General features: G+C 42.3%; 1 protein-coding gene across 10 annotated transcripts in view; it reads left to right on the top strand.

Moving 5' to 3' along the window:
- Positions 1 to 24,239, top strand: part of ptprfa (protein tyrosine phosphatase receptor type Fa) — a 316,636-nt gene that overhangs the window by 152,550 nt on the left and 139,847 nt on the right. For 6 of the 10 annotated variants that reach the window (XM_086146267.1, XM_086146222.1, XM_086146212.1 and 3 more), the window contains exons 9-12: positions 887 to 1,023; positions 6,424 to 6,568; positions 13,621 to 13,926; positions 22,046 to 22,239. In XM_086146267.1, the coding sequence (XP_086002393.1) occupies positions 887 to 1,023; positions 6,424 to 6,568; positions 13,621 to 13,926; positions 22,046 to 22,239 (782 nt within the window). The remainder of the gene's footprint in view (positions 1 to 886; positions 1,024 to 6,423; positions 6,569 to 13,620; positions 13,927 to 22,045; positions 22,240 to 24,239) is intronic. The other 4 variants (XM_086146275.1, XM_086146249.1, XM_086146238.1 and 1 more) reach the window with 2 other exon arrangements.

Genomic DNA, 24,239 nt, shown 5'->3' with positions numbered 1-24,239 from the left:
AAAGATTTGATTAAAATTAGATAAATTAATTAAAATTCACTTAAAATGAGATTACATTAAAACTAACCTTGCTAAAGTTGCAATCCAGAATTTTTTCTCCATACCCCGACCACGTTAGCCTAGCGGACTAGCTTGTTACTGTCAAAAATAGCTACCACCGTTACTGGCCACAGGGCTAGCGCACGCTAACAACACAGTCAACACACAATTGTGTAGATGAGAATAAGAATAAGAATAACAGTAAGAGTAAGAATAAGAACAACTTTATTTATCCCAAAGTAAATTGTTGTGCCAGAGTTTCAAGTAAAACATAACAATAATAAATAATAGTAGGAAATTGTATGAACAGTAAAATAAATAAATAAATAAACAATAAATTAAAAATATAGATATCACATAATAGATCTTACTGTTATTGTTACTGACACTTCACGGTGTCACTCGTGGCAAATGTGGCAAATCAATGACGTCGTTGACCAAATATCCGAATCCCCCCTGAATACAGTGAAACGTGTACATGTTTTATGATTGACAAAGACGTAACTTACTTCGGAGCAAATAAAGCTGTGTCTGACGATCTTGGATTAATTACAATAATACATTTATTTGAAGACACTTTTCTTGAGGCAACTAATATATTTGGAAAGAAAGAAAACATTCATTTGTTAGCCATCAGGCCACCGGGGCAGTCCCAGACCTACTTCCACTATTGAAGTGTTTCTTCCTTATTTTAATATTACTATAATTTTATTTCCCAATGAATCAAAAGAATAAATGAACAAACGAACAAAATATGAATAAATGAATTACATTAATGAAAACCCCACGAGCCCTTCCTCACATCTGTTTTCCATTTTATGTGTTTTTTTTTTCATCCGGCCCGCAGTTCCGGCGCAACCGTCTGGCTTTGAGGCCGAAGCAGAGCTGGACACACGCATTATGCTTTCTTGGCTCTGGCCCGTCCAGGACCCAGTGATCGGCTTCGAGCTTCTGTACTGGGAGGCCAACAACCCAGCAGAGAAGGTGAGCGCTACCTTCATTTCCAGATATTTGTGTGGGAATATGAAGACGTGTTAAGAAAAACCCAGAAATGTCATATAAAACGACTTATGTGTAACTGAAAGCGCTCGCGGATAAAACGTACCTGTGTAGAGAATACGGCCCCGTTTTGCGGGATTCGATTTGATCAGGTCTCGATCAAGACATTGGACTTGGCTATCACTGAGCATTTTTTCGACTATTCGCCCTTTAAATCATAAACTACCATGTGAAATGGCGAGATGCTGGGATTTAAGTCAGTCATTACATTTGCTAATTTCAATGAACGGAGGTGAGTCTGATTGTGCACCAATGCACCGGAGGGGGACCTGACTCCTGCTGCGACTTACATTCTGAGTCATCTGAAGGAGATACTGAGCTTCTTGAAAGAGGGAGGTCGTTCCGTCCTCCACTTTGGTGATTTACCCCCAGCCTGCTAATTCATTTTAGTAACGTGATCATATAAACTTACTGCGATGGGCAGAAACATCTCTCAGCTGACTTCCAAACAAATCCCCAGCACGCAAGCATGTCTGATTGTAAAGTTTAACAAATCATCCCTTTCATAGCATTAGCTTTGTTAATGAAACATTTAAACATGTGAATGAATATTTCACCAAAGAACATATTTGCAATATACAAGACTGTCTCAGAAAATTAGAATATTGTGATAAAGTTCTTAAAAAGTTCTTAAAAACAAAAATGTCATACATTCTGGATTCATTACAAATCAACTGAAATATTGCAAGCCTTTTATTATTTTAATATTTCTGATTATGGCTTGTATCTTAAGAAAACTCAAAAATCCTATCTCAAAATATTAGAATATCATGAAAAAGTAATTTTTGTTTTTTAATTGCATTACAGAAGATAAAGAACTTTATCACAATATTCTAATTTTCTGAGATAATCCTGTATTAGTCCGAGGCCATCTCTCTTGCTCTTATTTTGTCCAGCAGAGCCGTCACCCAACCAGGAAATTAGGAAAAATGGTCTGAGATGTGTTTTTGTGATAAATAAAATAATTATAATGAATAATCTGCACCTTTAAAAGTAATGCATTTCATTAGGGGGAAATATATACCACATTAGCAGTTACAGCTCACCCAAGAGGTCCTCGTGTTTAAATTCAGTGCACGGAGTCAGTTATATTTTTGTATTCTTGTCTCAAGAATGAAACAACAGCAGGGATCACAAGTTACTTCATTAGCACTTGTGACAATTCTGGTTCTGAGGAGCATGGCACCTTAATTATTTTCTATACAAGGGCCTGGTTGGAAAAATATCATTTCTGTTGACTTCATTCAGTTTCCCTTGAAGTTTATTTTAGGGTCTCACTTTCTTGAATGAACACACAAGCCTTTCCAGGGAAACGCTTAATCCTGAACACGAGCGAGGGACCGCACTTGTGCTGGTTAGGTTCGTGAATGGTTGGTGGCTGGTGGAAAACTACTCTCCTGAATTGTTTTGGATGCCAAAAAACCAAATAAAAGTACTTTGCTTGTTGGTCCAAGTGCAGGAATGTAAGTTGTTTTTTTTTTTAAATTAAAAAAAATAATAATCAAGCGTTAATTGTCACATCATTGTGATTCGCTTGATGCTGTTAGAAACCCAGCTCAGATCGGACAATTTTCTTCTTAAAAAAAATGCTATCTTTCCCACGTCATCCTCACCTACCCTTCTTGGGGTCCCTAGAGGGGCCGCGAGAGCGAGATCCTACCGGAGACTCCCTAGTTCGACTGGGAGTCTTCAACGCTCACATGGGCAATGACAGCGCGACTTGGAAGGACGTGGTAGGAAGGACCGGCACCCCCAATCTTAACCCGAGCGGGGTTTTGTCATAGGACTTCTGTGCTTGTCACGGGTTGCCCTGAACATGGTCCATGTGTACACTTGGCACCAACACACCGTAGGCCACAGTTCTTTCATCAACCTTGTGGTCGTACCGTCGGACTTGCGGCCTCATGTCCTGGACACTCGGGTGAAGAGAGAGGCAGAGCTGTCAAGTGATCACCACCTGGTGGTGAGCTGGCTCCTATGGTGGGGGAGGATACCGGTCAGACCCAGCAGACCCAAACAGGCCATGAGCGTCTGCTGTCAGAAGGAGTTTCAACTCCCAACTCTAGGGGGAGAACCCCCCATAGGAGGGAGGGGGGGGTGTGGGGTACCGAAATGCATCTGTTTGGTCCCCCTACAGTATGATTGGTGTCGGAGCTTGGTCCACATTGCCAGTTGTAAGTCGGACCCGTTTCCGGTGAGAGTTCAACTCCGCCAGGGCTGTCCTTTTTCACCGATCCTCTTCATAACTTTTATGGACAGAATTTCTAGGCACAGCCAGGATGTTGAGGGGATCCGGTTTGGTGGTCGCAGAATCGAGTCTCTCCTTTTGCAGATGACGTGGTTCTGTTGGATTCATCAGGCCATGGGGTGGAATTCCCACTTCGGGTCAGGGAAGAGGTCCTGCCCCAAGTGGAGGAGTTCAAGTATCTCGGGTCTTGTTCACAAGAGAGGGAAGGATGGAGCGGGAGACCGGCGCGGCGCCTGCAGCGATGCGGACTCTGTACCGATCTGTCATGGAGAAGCTCTCAATTTACCAGTCGATCTACATTCCCACCCTCACCTATGGTCACAAGGTGTGGTTAATGAGCGAAAGAACCAGATTACCTGGCTCACCTGGACAATCTCCAGCAAGCTACCAAACCAGCTTGCCGACCTGAGCAGGCTGGCTGGCTAGCTAGCCTCTCAAAACTCTAGATCCCGACGGTGACCTGAGCAGGCTGGCTGGCTGGCTAGCTAGCCGGCTAGCCTCTCGAAACTCTGGATCTTGACCTGAGCTGGCTGGCTGGCTGGCTAGCCGGCGACCTGAGCCGGCTGGCTGGCTAGCTGGGCTCTCGAAACTCCGGATCCCGACGGTGACCTGAGCAGACAGGCTGGCTGGCTAGCCTCTCAAAACTCTAGATCCTGACGGCGACCTGAGCAGGCTGGCTGGCTAGCTAGCCGGCTAGCCTCTCGAAACTCTGGATCTTGACCTGAGCTGGCTGGCTGGCTGGCTAGCCGGCGACCTGAGCCGGCTGGCTGGCTAGCTGGGCTCTCGAAACTCCGGATCCCGACGGTGACCTGAGCAGACAGGCTGGCTGGCTAGCCATCGGGATCTCGAAACTCCGGATCCCGATAGCGCCTAGCAAGACGGCATTTCCATCGGCCGAAATCTTCTTGCTCCTCCTGCTCCACCATCTCTCCCTCCACCAAAAATCCATCTCCGACATCCAGCTCCAGCACTTGCCTCCTCACAGCAGTGCGTCACTCAGCTGCACACCGGCGAAGCTCCTCCAGCTTGTTCCTGGACTGGCGCTCATCGCCACACTCTGCAATCATGGACTTCTTCCCAAAAATTCTGTGTATGTTCTGTTCCTTCTGTTTTTTACTTGTGAAGCGTCTTTGAGTGTCATGAAAAGCGCGATAAAAATCCCATGTATTATTATTATTATTATTATTATTACGGATACAAGCGACCAAAATGAGTTTACTCTGCAGGGTGGATGGACTCTCCCTTAGAGACAGGATGAGAAGTTCGGTCATCTGGGAGGAGCTTGGAGTAGAACCGCTGCTCCTCCGCATAGAGCGGCGTTAGATGAGATGGATGCCTGGACACCTCCTGGGAACGGTATTTCGGGCATGTCCATCCGGGAGGAGACTGTGGGGAAGACCCAGGACATGCTGGAGAGAGAGAGATTTCGTCTCCAGGCTGGCCTGGGAACACCTCGGGGTCGCTTCAGAGGAGCTGGACCATGTGGCGGGGGAGCGGGAGGTCTCACTGCTTCGGCTGCTGCCCCTGCAACCCGACTCCGGATAAGCAGGGGAAAATGGATGGATGGATGGTAGAGCCATTTATTGTGCTAAGCTAACTAGCACAAGGAGTCAAGTCCTGTGCCTTGTGATGCAGCTCACAGAGTGACCTCGAGCTGCTAATGGCACATATAGGAGCAATGCCTGAAAAAAGGGTTATTTCCCAAAAATGTCTACATCCTGGACACCAAGACTCGGCCACATACACACATATATACACACACACGCACACACACACACACACACCCTCCAAGCCCCTGAAGTCCAACAAGCTAAATGAGTTTCATAGAATATGGATGATTCTTTAGAGCGGGATTTATCAGTGTGGGCCAGACCGGCTCAGAGAAGCACCCGGGTGAGAGCCGGCCTTCCGCTTCAACTTTCCTTTACGGTTTGACTGTTCTCTCGACTCGTTGCCTGTGTAAGAGTCCGGTTAAAATAGACGAGAGGGGGGATGGGGGCGGGAGGGTTGACAACGAGTCGGCCCGTTTACGCTCCCATCCAGAACACTGGGGTTCCACCGGCAGCACAAGTATCCGGAGACCCGGCTGCCAGGGGTGATGTCTGGCTTTGGGTTTTTCAAACAATTTTACCCCGCCAGGCAATTTTTATTCCTTTTTTTCCCTCATTTTTAATTAAAAAAAGTTGCCAGTTGGTTCCAGAAACATTAGCTGATCTTTCACCCCAACCCCTCAACCCCCAGAGTTGTCATTTCTATGAATATATGACAGTGGGGGGAACACGGTTTCTTTTTCGATGCCAAAAAATAAGGGGGATGAGTGGGGGTTATTATTCATTTCATCACCGTTAGGTCCGAGTGATGGACGCCACCAGATGCCACGGTCATTGTTTCAGTCTACGATGCGAACTCCTAATGCTGGATCCACTCCAGCTTGCACCACTGGGTTCTCGTATTTGATCGATCCCGGTTTTGATTGTCACCATTTTCCTTTTTAAACTTGCGAGCACAGACAAAGATAAAAAAAATGTTCTAGGGGAAGTCATTGATGGAATGACGACTTAGGTAAAATCATACTCTTGGCCCGTGAAGTTTGGGCTGACGGCTTGCAGCCAGGTTACACCTAACTGCTAGCCAGTTAGGTATGGTAAACTTAAATGCGCACATTGACCCAGCAAACATGTAACAGTCAAGCACCGACATCAAAAAACTAAAGTTATTTGGATAATGCAATAAAGGATCATCCTACAATCCTAATTTAGCTGGGGTATGAAAACAAAACAGCGCTACCTGCCAGTGCTAGCGTCAGGATTAGCAGTGCTATCCACAATGTGTTGCTTACAATAGCCTTTTTAGATTTTACCAGTGTGAGGTTTATCAAAATGTGGAACAGCAGAGCTACATTGTTCTTGTTATTATTTTATTTGTGTATTTATTTATTTTGGACTTGCAACATTGTGAAGAGGATGTACATACGGTATTGGTTTCGAAATATATTTTTGAATTTTTTTAACAACTGAGGTCTGATCTAAATACATTTCGATGTTATCAATGTCAATGTCAATCTCATTGCGCCGCAGCATCGCATCACCTTTGAGGCGGCGGGATCCTACGCAGTGGATAGTTTGAAGCCGGACACGTCGTACATGTTCTCATTGGCTGCTCGATCCGAAGTGGGGTTGGGGGTCTTCACTCAGCCCATCGAGGGACGGACCGCACAGTCCAGTGAGTACAGCCTCAGAGTCGCCTCGTACCTAGTTCTGTTCAGCTGTTCCCAGCTGAGAAGCAGTGGGATTTCACCGGAAAGTGTGTCTGACTAACACGTTGGTGCAAACTTTTATCCTCTTCTGTTTTTCTCATATGTCTATTTCCTCCACTTCCAGCTTGGCTCTTTAACACCTTTGTCTGCTCTCTTTGAAAGACTGGATTAGCCATTTAAGCATTTTGTGTCATTTGAAGTGAAAGCAGCGCTGCATCTTAAATGAGAAGCAACGTGATCTACACATATCTGATCTTGTTTTTTTTTTTTTTTTTTTTTTTTTTGCAATCCGTTTTAATTCCTGTCGTCGACATGGTTCCGTACCGTGGCGGCGGCATCTGCAGGTTTTTATCCGGAGCTCTGTAACTGTCGCCCTCACCTGTGTGACGGAGCAGCAGCTTCTGTTCTCAACCAGTCGTCTGTGCGCCCAGACAGTTGTAACACGAGGCGGCTCACAGAGCCGTGTAATTGCAAGGCTGACATTTCAAGTTTGCTAAAGCTAACCACCGGGCTTAATTCTAAATATGCTACGGTGTATATCTACCGTGGCAGTAAATGTAGTAGTGATAAGGATGTCACTATTAGGTGGGAACTTTAAAACAAGCAGCTACAGAGGCTCATATATGGACATACCAAAGAAAAATAGTTGTCATAAAACATTTACAAAATGAGACATACGTAACTGGTGAACTTTCAGGAAATTTAAACTCAATCCATTAACTTCATTATCTGAGCAACCAAAACTTGTTCTCGCCTCATCAATTTGTGACTCGTGAAAGCTTCACCTGAAACATAATTGATTAGTTTGAGGGAAGTACTGTTTTCCCCTCAAGATAAGACAACACCCTTTTGCAAGACAGACTTTTGAAATAAAGGCTCTTTGACTATAATATCTTATTTTAATCACCCAAAAAACCCCAATGTATTTGAAAACGGTGATAAAACAAATTGCTCTTTACCCACATCCAAGACTTTTAGCTGCAATACGCTTCTTGTAATAGGGACCCCGTCATTGCATTTACACTCTGGCTTGGCAGTAGCCACTTTGGGCACCTTCACTGTGCTGCTATTTTGGCATGTCGCACTCTGGCTCCATATTCTTTGACTGTCAGATGTCTCAATCAAAATCTTAAAAATCCGCATGGGTCTTGCAAAGGTTTTCAGTCATCAAGGTTACAGTCAACTATCGTCAGATCTTACCATTGCAACTGGACTTGGTGTTTTGCCTTGAATATATTTGGCCTGTCATTTGAGAGGCTCTAGACTGTGAGGACTTTCTGGTCACAATGTGTGTGTCGTTTGGGAAACAAAGTTATAAATTACGGGAACTCACCTGAAAGTGGAGTTGCCATCTTTGTCAAATTGGAGAGGCCATCATTGAACTACTTTTCATCTACATACAACTCAACTGGGGTCAACAACTAACGCTAGGTCCCCTGGCGACTTCCGCCCGCCCAAGCCTCAGACCAAAAGAACTGATGGGCTTCTTCTGTTTCCCAACAATCTACACATTAGCCTCAGGGTTTCCTTCAACTTGAATCAGTTCCCTTTCCAGCTCAACAGTTCCACTGTATACTACAAATTCCCTCATGGTGTGTTAAAACTTAAGAACCCTCTGAGATGAACATCTTCAAGATTAGAATTGAAGCCAAAGAATTAATAACAGTTAAAATTGACATCATAACTTTTGCTAGCTAACACGAGCTCAGTCAAGTGGCATGGCTCAGCTCAGTCACCCATCTCTTCCATTTTGAAGGTAATGTTACCCATCAGTGTAGGGAAGATTTGTGGAAAGAGATTGAAGAGTGATGGACAGAGCATGACAGGACTTGAGTATTGAAAAAAGAAAGGGTACACAGGCGTGATGAAGACGCCATCATTTATGTCCAAAGAGCCATAGAAAAACTTCAATGATATCTCCCCAGCCATGTCGATTTTGAGGAAACGTTCACTCCTCGTCCATTGTGATTGGTCTACTGGTCAAACTCCAGGTGTCTTGATGAAGGCAATTTTACAATATAAAAAGTGACAGTAGTAGTCCCTTGTTTATTGAGGGGATTACATTGCAAAGTCAGCTGCAATATACAAAAATCCACAAAGTAGCAACCATATTTCTATATTATTAGTTATACATGTTTATAAAGCTTTATGACCCGCCCGACACTTAACCTTTCTCATAATCTGAAGAAAACATGATGAGTAGTTGTCGCATGTCACTGTGAATGCATGCTATGAGCAGGAAAATGCAGTGAATGATGCTTCCATTACTGAGCCAATCAGAGCCCAGGATGCAGAATGCCATGTTCTGGTTGGTTGCCACACTCAAAAATGCTTATTAATGTTCATACCATGAAGGTAATTGAAATAATGAATATATAAAAATACCTTTCTACTGCAGTTCTACAGTTTTATATACGTATCCGAGGCATTATCTGCTATATAAAATCACAGCGAAAGGTGAAGATATGGCAAGGGACTATTGTAGATCGAAAGTGACGCCCTTTGTTGGCCTGAGAAGCTCACGTAATGACGATAGCACACATCTGCAAGCCCTCCAGGGAACGCATAGGGAATACATTGAAGAGAACTCTTGGCGATTTTAAACGGACTGAAAATCGCCCCCTAAAAGGGCATTTCTACTCAAAGCAGCGCTGCACACTGATTGGACATAACATTCAGAGAAAACTATAATGGTCAGAGATGCGTCAGAATGTGATTTTAAAAATTCCCTCCTTTTCCGTGCTTTGGTGGTGCATCACACTCATACGTCATATTGACATGCAGCCATTCATGCATAGGAAACCTATGCAGCCAAAGACAGAATACGCAAACTCCACACAGAAAGACCCTTATGTCGGAACAAACCATGGACTCTTCGCTGTGTGACCGGTACTTTTTACAAAAAATTGCCAGAGCCGAGTCCATTCATTTCAACCGCGGCTTTCAAGCAGCTCAGCCCAGGTGGGAAAGTTTGATGTAAAACTGCTGCCGGGGCAACAACAGAGACGTCACTGTCTCCTGTTTTGTTTTTTTTGTTTTTTTTGTTTTTTTGGGGGGGGGGTTCTTTCTCCCTCAGCATCTAAACGCAAAGGGGTAAAGTCCTGCCTGATATGATATGATTTGCTTTCCGCCGCCTCGGCACAGCAAATCCATTGCGCGTTCTGACAAATAGACTAATAAAGGAAACAAACAGCATGATGTGATGTAAGAGGGAGCGAACACAAATAGACCTGTGCACACGGCGTCGGGGCTTTTATCATGGCTGTCATGTTCTTTTATAATAACAGTTTGTCACGCGCGTGCTGATGTGCAGGCCCTTTTGTATTGCTCTTCGATCACTCTTCCCTCTCTTGACACTAATGCCGCCGAAGACCTTTAATTCAGAGCCGGATTGCGTATTCAGAGCCGCGCGGTTGCCTCGGCGCCATGCTGGGAGACGCAGACTTGAACCTGTAATATTTATGACAGTTCCCAGAAGAAATCAAAGCCCTAGCTCCCTGCCACTTGTTTTACCTGTCAGCGGAGAACTGGCTCCCACTGCAAACAAAGGAGTGTATAACTAGCGTGTTTGATTTCCAGTCTCTCGTCGACATCTCCGCGAGCCCGATATATTGTAAGGAAAATAGCTGCTGGGGCCGGCTAACCCCCCCACACACACTTCTGTCAATACATGCCCGCTTATCTTTTCATCTACCTGCCAATCACTTTCCAATTTGCGCAGTTCATTCGCCTTTTTTTTATTTTTTTTGCCTTTAAACATCTTTCTCGATGTCCTGGCCCTGTTCGCTTATTCCGTCTCTGGCGGGCTCTCGCGTTACGGGTATTGTACGTGAAATCATCAGGTAAAAGAACAAGAACAAGTACAAGAACGACATTTTCGGACGTAGTCACATGTTATCTTTGAGGAGAAAGAGTTTCCGTTTGCTTCCAGTCAAACTCGCTCGCGGTTCATTTTTGAGATCAGAAATGGAGCAAAACACAGTCCATCATGTTAATCAGGGAGTAAACTAATGATTTACAATATTCAGCTATAGTGGGTTTCAATGGAAGCGTTGCTTCAACAAAAGGTTGAATATGTCATTTGGATGGTTTGGGCTGTTTGATAAATGGCAGCGTGAAAGCAACCAAAAGCGAAGACCAAGTTTTAAGCCGAAAAAAATAATAGATGTATGTCAAAGGAAAGGAATAATGTCGCATCAGATTTTTGATTGAAAAACAGATATGAGAAATTTCAACACAATTCCTAATCGACCAAATATTGACCACCAAACGATCGGTAAAAATCCGAATCAGGAACAAAAATTCTAGAATTCGCAGCACAATCCCATCTCCTGAACCCGACAGTTTACAACCACGGATTGATGGTCAGGGTTTGAATCACGTGGATCAAGAAAACAAACTTAGCTCGTAATCAGACTTCAACCCGAGACTTCTTCCAGTTCGATCGTTCACTCTGTCTGATACGTTTCCGCAAGCCGTATCTCAGTCAGAGAACGAGACGGCATCCTGTTCCTCTTCTTTTTCATATTTTTCAGAGTTTTAATATTTAAGCCCACAATCCATCATTCATGGGAGGACTGGGCTCCGAGTTAAAAGCGCTAACGAAGCACGGTCAGTGTTTTCGCTGCCCTGCTCAGTTCCAGTGACAAAAAGGGTGGTATTAAACTGCAGCCTGGTACAATTAGGCCCAAAAATATTTGGACAGTGACACAATGTTCACGATTTAGGCTCTGTATGCCACCACATTGGATTTGAAATGAAACAATTACAACAGAATTGAAGTGCAAACATTAAGGTTTAATTCAAGGGGTTGAAGAAAATATATGCTTAAACATATTGGAAGTGTAGCTATTTTTATGCAAACACTCCCCATTTCAGGGGCTTACTTTGTCCAAAGTAATTGGACAAATAAACATAACCCGAAATAAAATGTTACTTTTCAATATTTTGTTGAGAATTCTTTGTAAGCAATGACTACCTGAAGTCTGGAACCCAAGGACATCACCAAAAACTTGGGTTTCCTCCTTTGTGATGCTTTGGAGGCCTTTACTGTAGTGATCTTGAGTTAATTTTTGTTTGTGGGTCTTTCTGTCTTAACTTTTGTCTTGAGCAAGTGAAAAACATGCCCGATTGAGATGAGATTGAGATTGGCTCAGCCATTGCAGAACATTCCACTTCTTTGCTTTAAAAAACTCCTGGGTTGCTTTTGTAGTATATTTTGGATCATCATCCATGTGTACTGTGAAGCGCTGTCCAATCAACTTTGCTGCATTTTCTCCACTGATCAACTGATCAATTTTAAAAAGAACTGGTCATACAGACACCCTAAAACATCAGGAAGTAAAAAGTCTTGGGAATTTCAATCTGGCCTCGAACCCATGAATGGAAAAACAAGTGAACCAACCAATCAGCCATCAGAGGGACTACCTGTCCGGTAGCTATAACGACAACGTAGGTGAACTCCAGTTCTAAGCTACGCTAAGCTAGCAAGCAAGAGCTACACATCTATGGAGAAATACTATGAATCAATGGATGTTAATTCCCTTCCAACCTGATTTTCAGGCACGACTCGTCACAATCTCTCTGCGTTTTCCCATGCCGTTTTGATATAATATTTTTTTAGGTCTAAGAGAAACTACATAAGTCGACGTTTTATAATTGTTGCAGGAACGCCACGGCACATTCCAGTGTCCGTGACAATGCAGATGCTTTTTCATAATTTTGTTTTCCCTGTGTAAATCTTCCCTCTCTCTCAGGACCCTATCACTTTCTCCTATTGCGTTGCACTTCCCGATTGGGGCTCTAATGGGCCGCTTGGAGACGCCGGCTCACCGGGCGTCGCTTTTGATCGTATTCGCTTTCAACATGCCGTGAGCGTCTCTGTGGTCACGCCAGCAAACAGTCTCAGAGAAAGCATTCAAACAGCAGGCTGAGGGCTCGCACTTTGCTCAGGGCTGCAGGCTCATGAACCCTACCTTCCCCCCTGCCGCACCTCTGTGTGTGTGTTTGTGTGTGTGTGTGTGTGTGCAGCCTTGACAGCTCCTGCAACACTCCTCACACCAATCAGCTTGCCATTTGTGTTCTCCCTGCTGTCTGTCTGTGTTTATTATTTCAGATTCATTACCTCACTGCTCACAAACCTCATCCTCTCACCCTGCTGATTTTTTTATCTTATTCTATCTATATTTAAGAATGTTATATTTTCAGTGTCTCTTGGCAAAACATTTTATTTTGCAGTGTGTGCCTACTGTGTCGTGCACTTTTATTTATTAGTTCATTCATTCATTCATTTATTTGCTGTCTGGACTGTCGCGACTGGAAATCTTGCACTCCGAAACCAATTACAGACGTTAGTCTTTGAGTCCAACACTCTGTTGACATTATTAAGACTTAACAGACGACAAGTGAAGCGCAAATAAATATAAAAAAAAATTGATTATAGATTTAAATGAATCAAAATAAAATTATTATATTATCTACCCAGTCGTCAGGTACTCATCGTCAATTACAGGGGTACCAAAGGTCAAAAGCAAACTAAGCCACACTAAAGGGACAACAAAAATTGGCGCTAATGCTAGTAGCTAACAGAAAGCTAACAGGCAGCTAATAGGCTGCGGATGTCAGTAAATTGGTCAAGTCATGTGATAGAAACCATTACTGACACACGTTTCGCCAGTGGTCCATTTAACCCTTTCACCACCAGTGACAGGGAGATCTAAAAATCAAAATCAAACTAGACCATACTAAAGGGACCACAAAATTTGGCTCCAATGCTAGCAGCTTACCGGAAGTTAACAATCTGCAAAGATTAGCAAGTCAGTCACGTCAGATGATGCCTGCGACGGCAACCATCGCTGACTTTAATTTGGCGTAACATGAGCAGAAAACAACTTCCCATGAGCTTAAACAAGCAAATGAAATTGCTGGAAAACAAAACGTCATCAGCCGACAGTCCAGAGAGGATTCGTCCTCCATTTCCACCATGCTTGACCATTGCCTTCCCTCCTCCTCCCATCAGCCCCATCGGCTCCCCCTCAGGAGGTACACTTGCTCAGCCCGAGCTCCACCAGCATCCGGGTGAGCTGGGTGGCTCCGCCCACCGAGAGCCAGCACGGGGAGATAGTGCGCTACTCGCTGGCCTACCAGGCCGTGGCGGGCGAGGACACACAGCGCCACCAGGTGTTAAGGATCGGCGCGCACGTCACCAGCTACGTGCTGGAGGATCTGGAGAAGTGGACCGAGTATCTGGTGTGGGTGAGGGCTCACACCGATGTGGGGCCCGGCCCGGAAAGCCCCGCCGCTCGCATCCGAACCATGGAGGACGGTATGTTGAGGGGCCGCAGGAAGTAGCATTAGCACAATGATTAGCATATGGAGCTAGCAAGTGTAATTGCTAACCCGCCAGTGACCGGTAACAGGTAGGGAATGAAATACCCCGGTTGTATTAAGTGCAGGAAAGGGCCTACCGTCTTCCTGCTTTGCAGATAACACCCAGAATTTATCGTCCCGTCGGTGAAGCCGTTAAAACCCAAATAAACAACGGGTGCGAAGTGAGCAAACGTAAAACGCTTCAGAGCGCCGGATGAGTCATCGCGCATGAAAAAAACATTTCTGGGATGGTGGGTGACGACAGGGAAAATACGTAGACGTATAAATTAAGCTAATTTGCAAATAAACATCAGGGATAAAGAAAATGCATTTCTCATTTCACGGGATGCCAGGAGCTGCATGTTTGATCTCCTCTGGGTATAAAAGAAACATATAGTGATATAATAACTTGTAATAAAGCAGTTATATAGCACTCGGTTCCCTGCAGTTGTGCGGTATATTGCACGAAACTCCCGCTTACCTAAGTACTCTTGGCCTGCTTTTTTTTTATTTTCTAGACGGTTTAAAAAAGAAAATGTGTTTAAATGTATTTTTTCATCATTTCTTTTCTTTAGGATATTTAAATTTAATTCTTCATAGTTTTTTGTTGTAACTCAAACTCAAAACCATATTTCAAAATAAAAAATCGCTAGCAAAGGCTGATAAATCCGGGGGGAAGATCGTTCAAAATGTCCATCATTTAAAATGTGTCTGTCACACCACAGCACCACTCTGAGCAACTTAGGGTAATTTAAATAAATCCAAATAATCGATCAAAAACTGGCACCTCATTTTCAAAATATTAATCCAAACTGTAATGTAAATTTATGAATTATTGAGTGGAATGCTAATAATGGTGTTTAATCAGGAATTAGGACTTTAACATGTATATTTCATTTTATTTTATTTCATTTTACTACACTTAGGACACATTCTGTCTAATTTATCTGCTTTTCATTACTGAATCTGTAACAAGTACTTGAAACAGACACACACACACACACATACACGCACATACGCATGTCCTTTAAATTTAGTGACGTTTTTTTGAAGGGCTAAAGGCACATACAACTTTTATTTTTTGTATATTTTTTAGAAGTACTGAAGTAAAACATACACTCAAAGTAATTCTGTGTCTTTTTATGAAGTTTGTAAAACACACACACAAGTTTTTTTTAAGTGTTGGGAATTTTATGTGGTGAAGTAAATTACACACACTCATGCATTCCCTTAAGATGTGATGTATTTTTTTGTGAAGTAGCGGAATAAGCATACATACAAATTTCCTTCAAATGTTGTCTATTTTTAAGTGAAGTTCTGGAGTAAAACACAAACACAAACATTTACTTTAAATTTAGTGTATTTTTTGGGTAGAAATGGCAAAACACACACAAACACATCCGCACACACGTTTCTTTTAAATTTTGTGCATGTTGTGTTGAATCCTGAAATAGAAGACTCCTACACACACACTCCCACAAACGCACACACGCACACTTATTCTCTTTATATTATGTGTATTTTTTTCTGAAACAACATTAATTGTAACCCAAACACAGGTTTCCTTGACATTTTGTGCAATTCGTGCTAACACGTAGGCTTTTGTTTTTTTAGATGTCTATTTTTTATGTAAATGCTGAATTAATGTCACACACACACATGCCCTTAATATTTTTTTGGCATTTTTGCCACAAAAAGATTTCCTTTGAATTTGGTGCAATTCATGTTAAGTACTGATGTTACACACACACACATAAACTTCAAATTTTGTGCTTTCGTGAAGGACTGAAGTAAAAGACATACACACACACTTATCGATGGCTGGAATGCAAAACCTCCTGTCTGCAATTTTTTTAATTTGGGGTTTTTGCATTGAATGGTGAGAAATGGGATGGCTCCACATTTTTTCGGTCTCTCTGCAAGACAATCCCGCCTTTTCTTTTGACATAAATGTAATATGTCAAAACTCCTATGTGCACAATGAAGCAGAAAAAATTAGGGAAAAAAAACACCCATCTGCAGTATCAGTGGTAAAAATACATGCTATGTATTTTTAAATCATAAGATCGAAATCTAGTCTGTGAACAATAGAATATTCTTGAATATCTTTAACAAAGACCATACTATAATCAAATGAAAACATTTTTTTCATTTTCTGAAAAAGGTGTTTTTTTTTCAAATAGGAGGTTTTGCATTCCAGCCATCGTCACGAACGCTTCCATTAAGTTTTTTTTTTTTTTTGTTTTGCGACCAATGACCTGCTCGGTTTATCGCTCTCTAGTGGCCGAGGTGTGGCATCGCCGATCACTCACCAAGCAGGGGTTGCGGGAGGGGCGGCGTTGAATATGAGAGTATCAAAGGACGAGTCCTGCGACGTCGGGGAGGATGAGGAAGATGAAGAGGAAGAGCTGACAGGCTCTGCCTCGTGAACTTTAGCTCTGCCTTTGAAATCCCCCCCCGTCTTAACTTTACTAGTCCAGCTGGCGTCGGCGTTCATTTGACGGCGCCGCGTCTCCTCCGCCAGGTCAGCAAGAGGGAAAACGGGATATTGAAATGATGTAATACTCGATTACTCCTGCTAGGATGCAAATTGGTCATCTGATTCTGATCACCTCGTCTTTATAGCGGTCTAAAATTAGGACTTCAAGATGGTTGAACAAGTCATGAGTATTTCTTAACAGTTATTATATAAGTCCGATCATAGTTAGAATCGAGGAGTTTTTATTACTAATATTGTAGCAAACTTAATGTAAATTAGTAGAGCTGTGTGATGCCGAAAGCTAAGCCTGGAGGCTTCAGCTCCCCCCGCTGGATACTGTGACCTAGCATCCCCGCGCCCACGCTCGGGATTCTGTTCACCTTTCTGATCACGTTGATCAGTTAGCATCCAGGAAGCTAGCAAAGCATTAGTTAAGCATAAGTTCCCATCGGGTGATTCGATTTTCCATCACCATCCAACAGGTCACCACGGTGACTCAGAGGTCTCACACGTCATAGGTTCCTCAGTTACAACAAGGCACCATGTCTATTTCTTGATTTCTAACTAATTGCTTTAAGTGGGCAGCCATTACAACTCAAATTCCCAAAATGCATGAATATACAGAATTATTTGAGGTTCACATCTTGTAGTTCAACCTTTGTTTTGTTGTCACACCAGAAATTATTCTGCACAAATTATTGGATCCAGCAGCAGGTCCAGTAGTTAGGGAACCTGTTTTGGTTCTCCATGTCCACGGGTTTCCCTCTAGGTTTATTTCGCAGGCCAAAAACAATTAGTTGGTTGGATATCTTTATGTGTGGGACCCCGTGATTGACAGGTGACCGGTTTAGATTAAACCCGTCTTCCTATCCCATCCCCCTACCCAAGATTAGCATCGCAGGGAATAAATAAACAAATGAAAGGATTAACTGCACATGACAGGGTGGCCATATTCAAATGTTACTAGGAAATAAAACTACTCTGTGTATGTGTGTGTGTGTGTGTGTGTGTGTGTGTGTGTGTGTGTGTGTGTGTGTGTGTGTGTGTGTGTGTGTGTGTGTGTGTGGTGGGGTTATACTGCATAGATGCTGCTATATTCCAATGTAGACTGGTCTAATGAGGTCATGGACGCTCTCCGATCGGAAACAGTCGGACGACAGGAGAAAGAAAATGGCGGTCAGGACGGATCATTCTCTACGTTAGACCGAGGTTTTTTTATTTAACGTGTTAAATTCACAGAGTTTTACTGACGGATGCAATTAGTGTTCATTGCAGTGTTTCCTCCCTCGCCCTCGCCACCTGCTCTCCTCTCCCCTCCGTCTCCGCTCCACCCGACACACACACTCTCCGTACGTCTGCACGCCCTCTGAATTTCAATCCGCCATCTTTTCATCTCCCTCCATCTCCCCCCCCGCACACACACACACCCCCTTTTGACTTTGAGCCCCTCACCGCCCAGCGGATTTTCTGCAGCATCTGTCCGTGCTCGTGCCGAGCGGAGCGCAGCCTCATCTGTGCCCTGTCCAGGAAACCGCCATCCAGCACGGGTCCCCATCAGCCACAGTGCCGCTTCACATGTGCGCACACACAAACACAAACACACACACACACACACACACACACACACATCCCTGTTTCTTCACCATGATGATGCCTTGATGCCACAAAAGCAGAGCGGTCAAGTTTCCACCATTGGCATCACATTAAGCCTTATTACTTGTAATAACATAGTTGTTACAATTGTTGTTATCAGAATTACTTTATTGATCCCCCAGGAGAAATTGCTTTTGATTGCAGCACCTACTCCTCAAGATAAAACATAAGCATCTTTACACAACAAAAAATATATACAAAATCTAAAGGTATATCCATGATTTTATATATATGTGTGTGTGTGTGTGTGTGTCTTTCTGGCTTATTGCTCTATGCTAAAATTAAATACTACTGATTCCACAGAATGAATTATTACACGTAATGAGTCCAGGATTTATTTGGCAAAATTTAAATGAATATAATTTTAAAATTTTAAATGTTAGCATTTCAAAATCAATATAACAAAGTAGAAAACTGGCCTCTATCCTATTTATTCTATATTATATTATTTCATTAAAAAACATGTAATTATAGGATTAAATTTTATATGACCACAGAACACTAGAATATTACTGCAGTAACACAAATCCAAAAAAGCATTGTGTATATACTGTCAAGCACAGTACTGTAGTAAGGCTGTTTTTTTTTTTTTTTTACAGCTTACATTAATTTTTCCCATAATGTGCACATTTTAGTTAATTAAGTTGTAAATGTTGGACTTTAACTTTCAACACTATTTAAATGCGGTATTCCTATTTATTACACCGCCATTCCCACGGGAAGGCTACACACAGGCGGGGTCGTGGCGGAGGCAATTAGCGACTGACTGCTACAGCGGCGACACCTCGCTCATTCGCTGCCACATTATTCCGCTTCACACTGTCAGTCAGGATGACCTGACGGGCTTGGGCCGGTGTGACAAATCCCGGTTGCATCGCAGGGGTCTATTAAGCTGCCCGGGAATTATAACCTGCATATGAAGAGCCTGGTTATAATACTGGTTATTATTGCATGATAATGATACTGTTATTTGAAAAACAAGCCTGTGTTCAGCATAAAATGTCACCTCAAGTGCAATTTCAGCTCAAAACAACTCAAATGTAAACAAAACATATATCTTGAATGCACAGATGATTGGATTGATTCATCATATATGTATTATAATTTAAATTATATATGTGATAATGTTTATGTAAGGACAGAGAATGACTAGTTTCTCGTTTTAAGGGGGTGTATCTGAGGGGTCCCCGTTCACGTGAGTCCACATGGCCGCAGCCCAGCTGCAACACAGGGGAGGATCGCTTCTTTTTGGGAATAGATTGGTTCAGACGTGTAATATCTCATCCGTCCTTGACGTCCTTTTCAAATTTTAAAATGCATTGGAACCACTCAAAGGACTGGTGTGTGTGTGTGAGAGAGAGAGAGAGAGTGTATGAGTGTGTAGGTTATTTATTAAACCACTTTTCTATCATTCCAGCTGATCCTGTCCAAACAAAAGTATCCTGTTCTTATTTTCTTTTTCTTTTCTTCAACAAAGAATAAATACTTGACTCTTAAGCACATTGACCAAAGCAGATAGCAAATATCTGATTTATTCGATTGTGACGCAAAGGTTTGACTGTATGTTATATAAAATAGAATATTAACCTCTGTTGTTTTTTCACCCTATAATATCAACATACTATATATTAGCATTAATATTCCAATTAATAGTAGGGGAAAGCTTTTGCTCTAAACACAGAAAAACTGTGCAAATGACAGACATATTCGTTAGCAGCTAATGCTAACGTTAGCCACTGAAAACAAATGTAGCCTGGCTAACGTTAGCATAATCGTCCATAGCAAAACATTTTGCAACTAATTTCACTGGGTTGCTAACATTACCAGCTAGCAAGTTTTTCTCCCATTTTCCTCCCTTTTGTCTATCTTTTGTGGATTTGGGCTTTCTAGAGCGAGGTGTGACCGAGGAATAGCGAAGACCGTCATCGTCAGTCTCAAATTCCCAAAAGCTAGTAATGAAACATCACGTCTTCTAATTCTCGACTAATTCTTAACCTTCTTCGTGCTCTTTCTGTTCTTCGTCCACAGAAAAAAAATTCCCGTTTTGTATTTTACACTGTTAACGACAATTTATTGACGTCCTCGGCCCCGAAGACGGCGGCCCAGTCTCCTCTTGTTTTTCCGCGTGAGGTTAAATGATCGGAATTAGTCGGACACGCAAACTGCTGACTCCTCTCTTTGCCTTCCCCGCCGATGCCTCAATGCTTTGCTCTCCCGGCACCTTAATCCCCCAACGCAGACGATTTTAACCTTTCTGCTTCCTCTCTTCTCCTCAAGCTTCATTAATATTTGCTCAGCTTCACCTCCGCCTCCTTTTTTTTTTTTTTATATATATTTCTTTCTTCTTCACTGAAGTCACATTTGTATTCATTGGCATCTCCTTCGGAAGGGGGGGGGGGCAGCTTTGATGGCGGACAACCTTCACATTCCTTGTAACTTGACCGGGACCATCTCAGTGCATTGAACTGTGATACTATGATGTCATTTATCAGATCAGCGGTGTGAGTGTGTGTGTGCGTGTGTGTGTGTGTGTGTGTGTGTGTGTGTGTGTGCTGCTGTTAGCACTGCCACCAGGAAGCAGCTTCTTTTGACTGAGATTATATGAAGCTTAGCTGAGTTAGCAAAGTGCACGCAAATGGATGGTAGCTATGGCGGTCACAATTAAATACCTTAAATACGTTGTCGTTATTGTGATTATTATTATAATTTCAATATTGCATTTGCTTTTATTGTAAATATTCTTTTCAAATTATTATTTTTATATTATTTTGACTGTCTTTACTATCCATTTACTATCTAGTTTAAGAATGGCCATAAATTTATATTATATTATTATATAAGATTTATATTATATTATTATAAAAGATTTATATTATATTATTATAAAAGATTATTATATATTATTGTAAAAGATTTATATTATATTATATTATATTATATTATATTATATTATATTATATTATATTATGTTACATAGCACTGCCCAGCTGTTATCTTTATGTTATCATCATAGGTGGTATTCTATCATTATTATTATTATTATTATTATTATTATATGATTGGAAACAAAAGCAGACAATAACTCATACTACTCATACGACTACTAATATTACTACTGTTAGTAATAATGTAACCCCTGGGAAGTTTCGTGTTTCTTTTGCTACTTGTGATTAGGCATTGAATCATCTTGTCAGTTTTTCTGTTTCCATAATAATAATATCCAATATAAGTTCCATAATAATAATATTTCTAACAATAATGATAACATATTATGAATGAATGAATGAATGAATGAATGAGGTTTTCAGACATACTTTTGAGAAACAATATGCAAAGAGAAATTAACAATTGAGGCCGGTCAAAATTATCTATTCTACCACACCGCACCAACACACACATTTCCTCCCGCCAAAACAGCCCATGGGAACATTCATTTGACAGCTGACCATTCTAAATTAAAGCACGCCTTTTGTCCTAATGTCTTCTTTGACGGGCTCCAGCCCCCCCCCCATCGTTTTATTTGCAAAACAAACACTTTGAATCTCGACTGAGCGAAAGAACATCGTCCTGCAACCACTTGGATAAAAATCGTTTGGTAATTTGGTTTTCCTTTTATGGGAAAATAACACAGCAAAATATTTTTTTGGTCTTGCCGTTCGTTTGTGTTGTGATAAAAAATAAAAAAGAAAGAAAGACTTGCTATAAAATCATTAATTACCATATTATGACATAAAGGGCCGCTGAAGATGATTAAATATTGACAGAATCTCGCCGTGGAGAAATGAGTAAGCAGTTTATACATAATTCATCGCTTATTTGTAAATGAATCGTCTCCATTCGCAGCTGGAAGGAATGCGGTTTCCGACCGAAGGAGAGGCAAGTAAACACATCTGAGTGTGATCGGAGGGCTCTCTAAATCAGTGTGTGTATGTGTGTGTTGCAGTGCCCGGAGCTCCTCCCAGGAAGGTGGAGGTCGAGGCCCTGAACTCGACATCGCTGCGGGTGAGCTGGAAGCCACCGCTATCCTTGAAGCAGCACGGCCAGATCCGAGGCTACCAGGTGATCTACTCGCGGCTGGAGAACGGCGAGCCCCACGGCCAGCCGCTCATCATGGACGTCTCCCTCCCCGAAGCCCAGGTGAGAATATCAAAACATCATGCTCAGTTGTGTTCCTGCCTCGGGTTCAGACACACACACACACACACATTCTATCCAACCCACCCAAACACCAACACGACCAAAGAATTAGGCTGTAATGAATGAGTAATGAATGGGTAATTATAAATTACAGGTTTTTTTTTCAATGCTGCCACATCAGATGTGGGGGGAGGGGGGGGGGCAAAGGAAGATGGATTCAAATGTGGGTGATTTTTCTCACGCTTAAATAAGCGTCCAGGTTCACGTTCCCTACAACCTTGCATTTTAAAAAAAAAAATTATATTATTCAGGGGTGACCGCTTCGCCTTCACACCCACTCCTAGAATCCCCAAGGAAGAAGCAAGCCGGTGCAGGCAGACAAAGCCAGGAATGAATCGCCTAAATAAAATAAACAAAGCTTTCACGTGTATTTTAGACATGACTCAACCCGTCTCCCGACAACATACGTGAGAGCAATTCCTTATTTTTTCCCGCCGAAACATTACATAAAAGAAAGGGATTGGTCGTCGGCGGCCTGCCGTGTGCTGATTACAATGGTGGAAACACCTTTACGGCACAGATATTATTCCGCCTCGTATCTATCGCAGTTTGATTTTCCTTTTGGTGAGAAGAAGGGGGAAAAAAAAGCCTTTATTATCCTGCAAAATTGTGCATTTGTGTGTGTGCGTCCGCATGTGTGTGTGTGTTTGTGCGTCTGCCTGCCTGCTTGAGATGCCTCGGCACTTGACACCTTAAGACCTCCGTCAGCCGCATCTGGCTCAGCGGGTCTTAACGGCACCGCGTTCGAACAAGACGAGAGATTTCCTTCCCGGCTAAATGAACGCCTCTGGCTCTGCTCATTTGTCCGCCGCAGTCGGACCCGACTCACGGACAACTGATAACGGAGAGGAAGCTCCACGTTCGGGCGGTGAACGCACGCCACTCGCAGAACACTCATTTAGCGGGGTCATTGAGGATTTGGCTGCTGACAAAATGACCCGTACGCACAGGAATGGCTTCCTGTTGTTGTTGTTGCTGTTGTTGATGTGGTTTTGTGCCCATCTGATATAAATTTGAAGAAATGTGAAATGTCGCTCTTGAAGGTAATTTGGATGATATCTATCTGTCTACAGTAACAAACAGTCCATCCATCCATCCGTCCATCCATCTATCTATCTACAGGACTGTCTCGGAAAATTAGAGTATTGTCATAAAGTTCTTTATCTTCTGTAGTGCAATTACAAAAACAAAAAGGTCATACATTCTGGATTCATTGCAAATCAACTGAAATATTGCAAGCCTTTTATTATCTTAATATTGTTGATTATAGCTTACATCTTAAGAAAACTCAAAAACCGTATCTCAAAATATTAAATAATAATATTATTACTATAGTATTATAATATTATAATACTAATATCTTATATTAAATAAGTATTTTTTTAATTGCATTACAGAAGATAAAGAACTTTATCACAATATTCTAATTTTCTGAGACAATCCTCTATCTATCTATCTATCTATCTATCTATCTATCTATCTATCTATCTATCTATCTATCTATCCCTCATCCATTCATCTCCATCCATCCAACTTTCTATTCACGACACATTTCCATCACAACCTGCATGGGTTCTCTTTCCGTTGCCATCAGTGGTGGAACTCTAAAAACAGTATTTTTTTTGGACCTCCTCTTGTGAGGCTCCAAAGGATCGGATACTTATGCGTGATGTCAACAAACTGCCGGCAGCTGATTGGCCAGAGAACTTCAACACAGGAATGAAACCCATTTATTTTGAAAGTAAACCTGCAAGAACGCTACATGTTAGCATGGCTGCTGCTGGATCCTCTCCTGAGACAAGATGCCACAGACGGAGAAGCAGGTCCACCATCACGTGCACCTTCTCAATTTTTTGTGCACGGTTGTATAACAACGTCATGGACGGATGGTTGGACAGATGGATGTATGGACGGATGGACAGATGCATGGATGGATGTTC

The sequence above is a fragment of the Fistularia commersonii genome, chromosome 1 (genome assembly GCF_037954325.1).
Source record: "Fistularia commersonii isolate RoL2024-O1a breed Wild chromosome 1, RoL_Fcom_v1.0, whole genome shotgun sequence".
Taxonomy (NCBI): domain Eukaryota; kingdom Metazoa; phylum Chordata; class Actinopteri; order Syngnathiformes; family Fistulariidae; genus Fistularia; species Fistularia commersonii.
The sequence above is the reverse complement of the archived record's forward strand: the minus strand, read 5'-3'. Positions and strand labels throughout refer to the sequence as shown.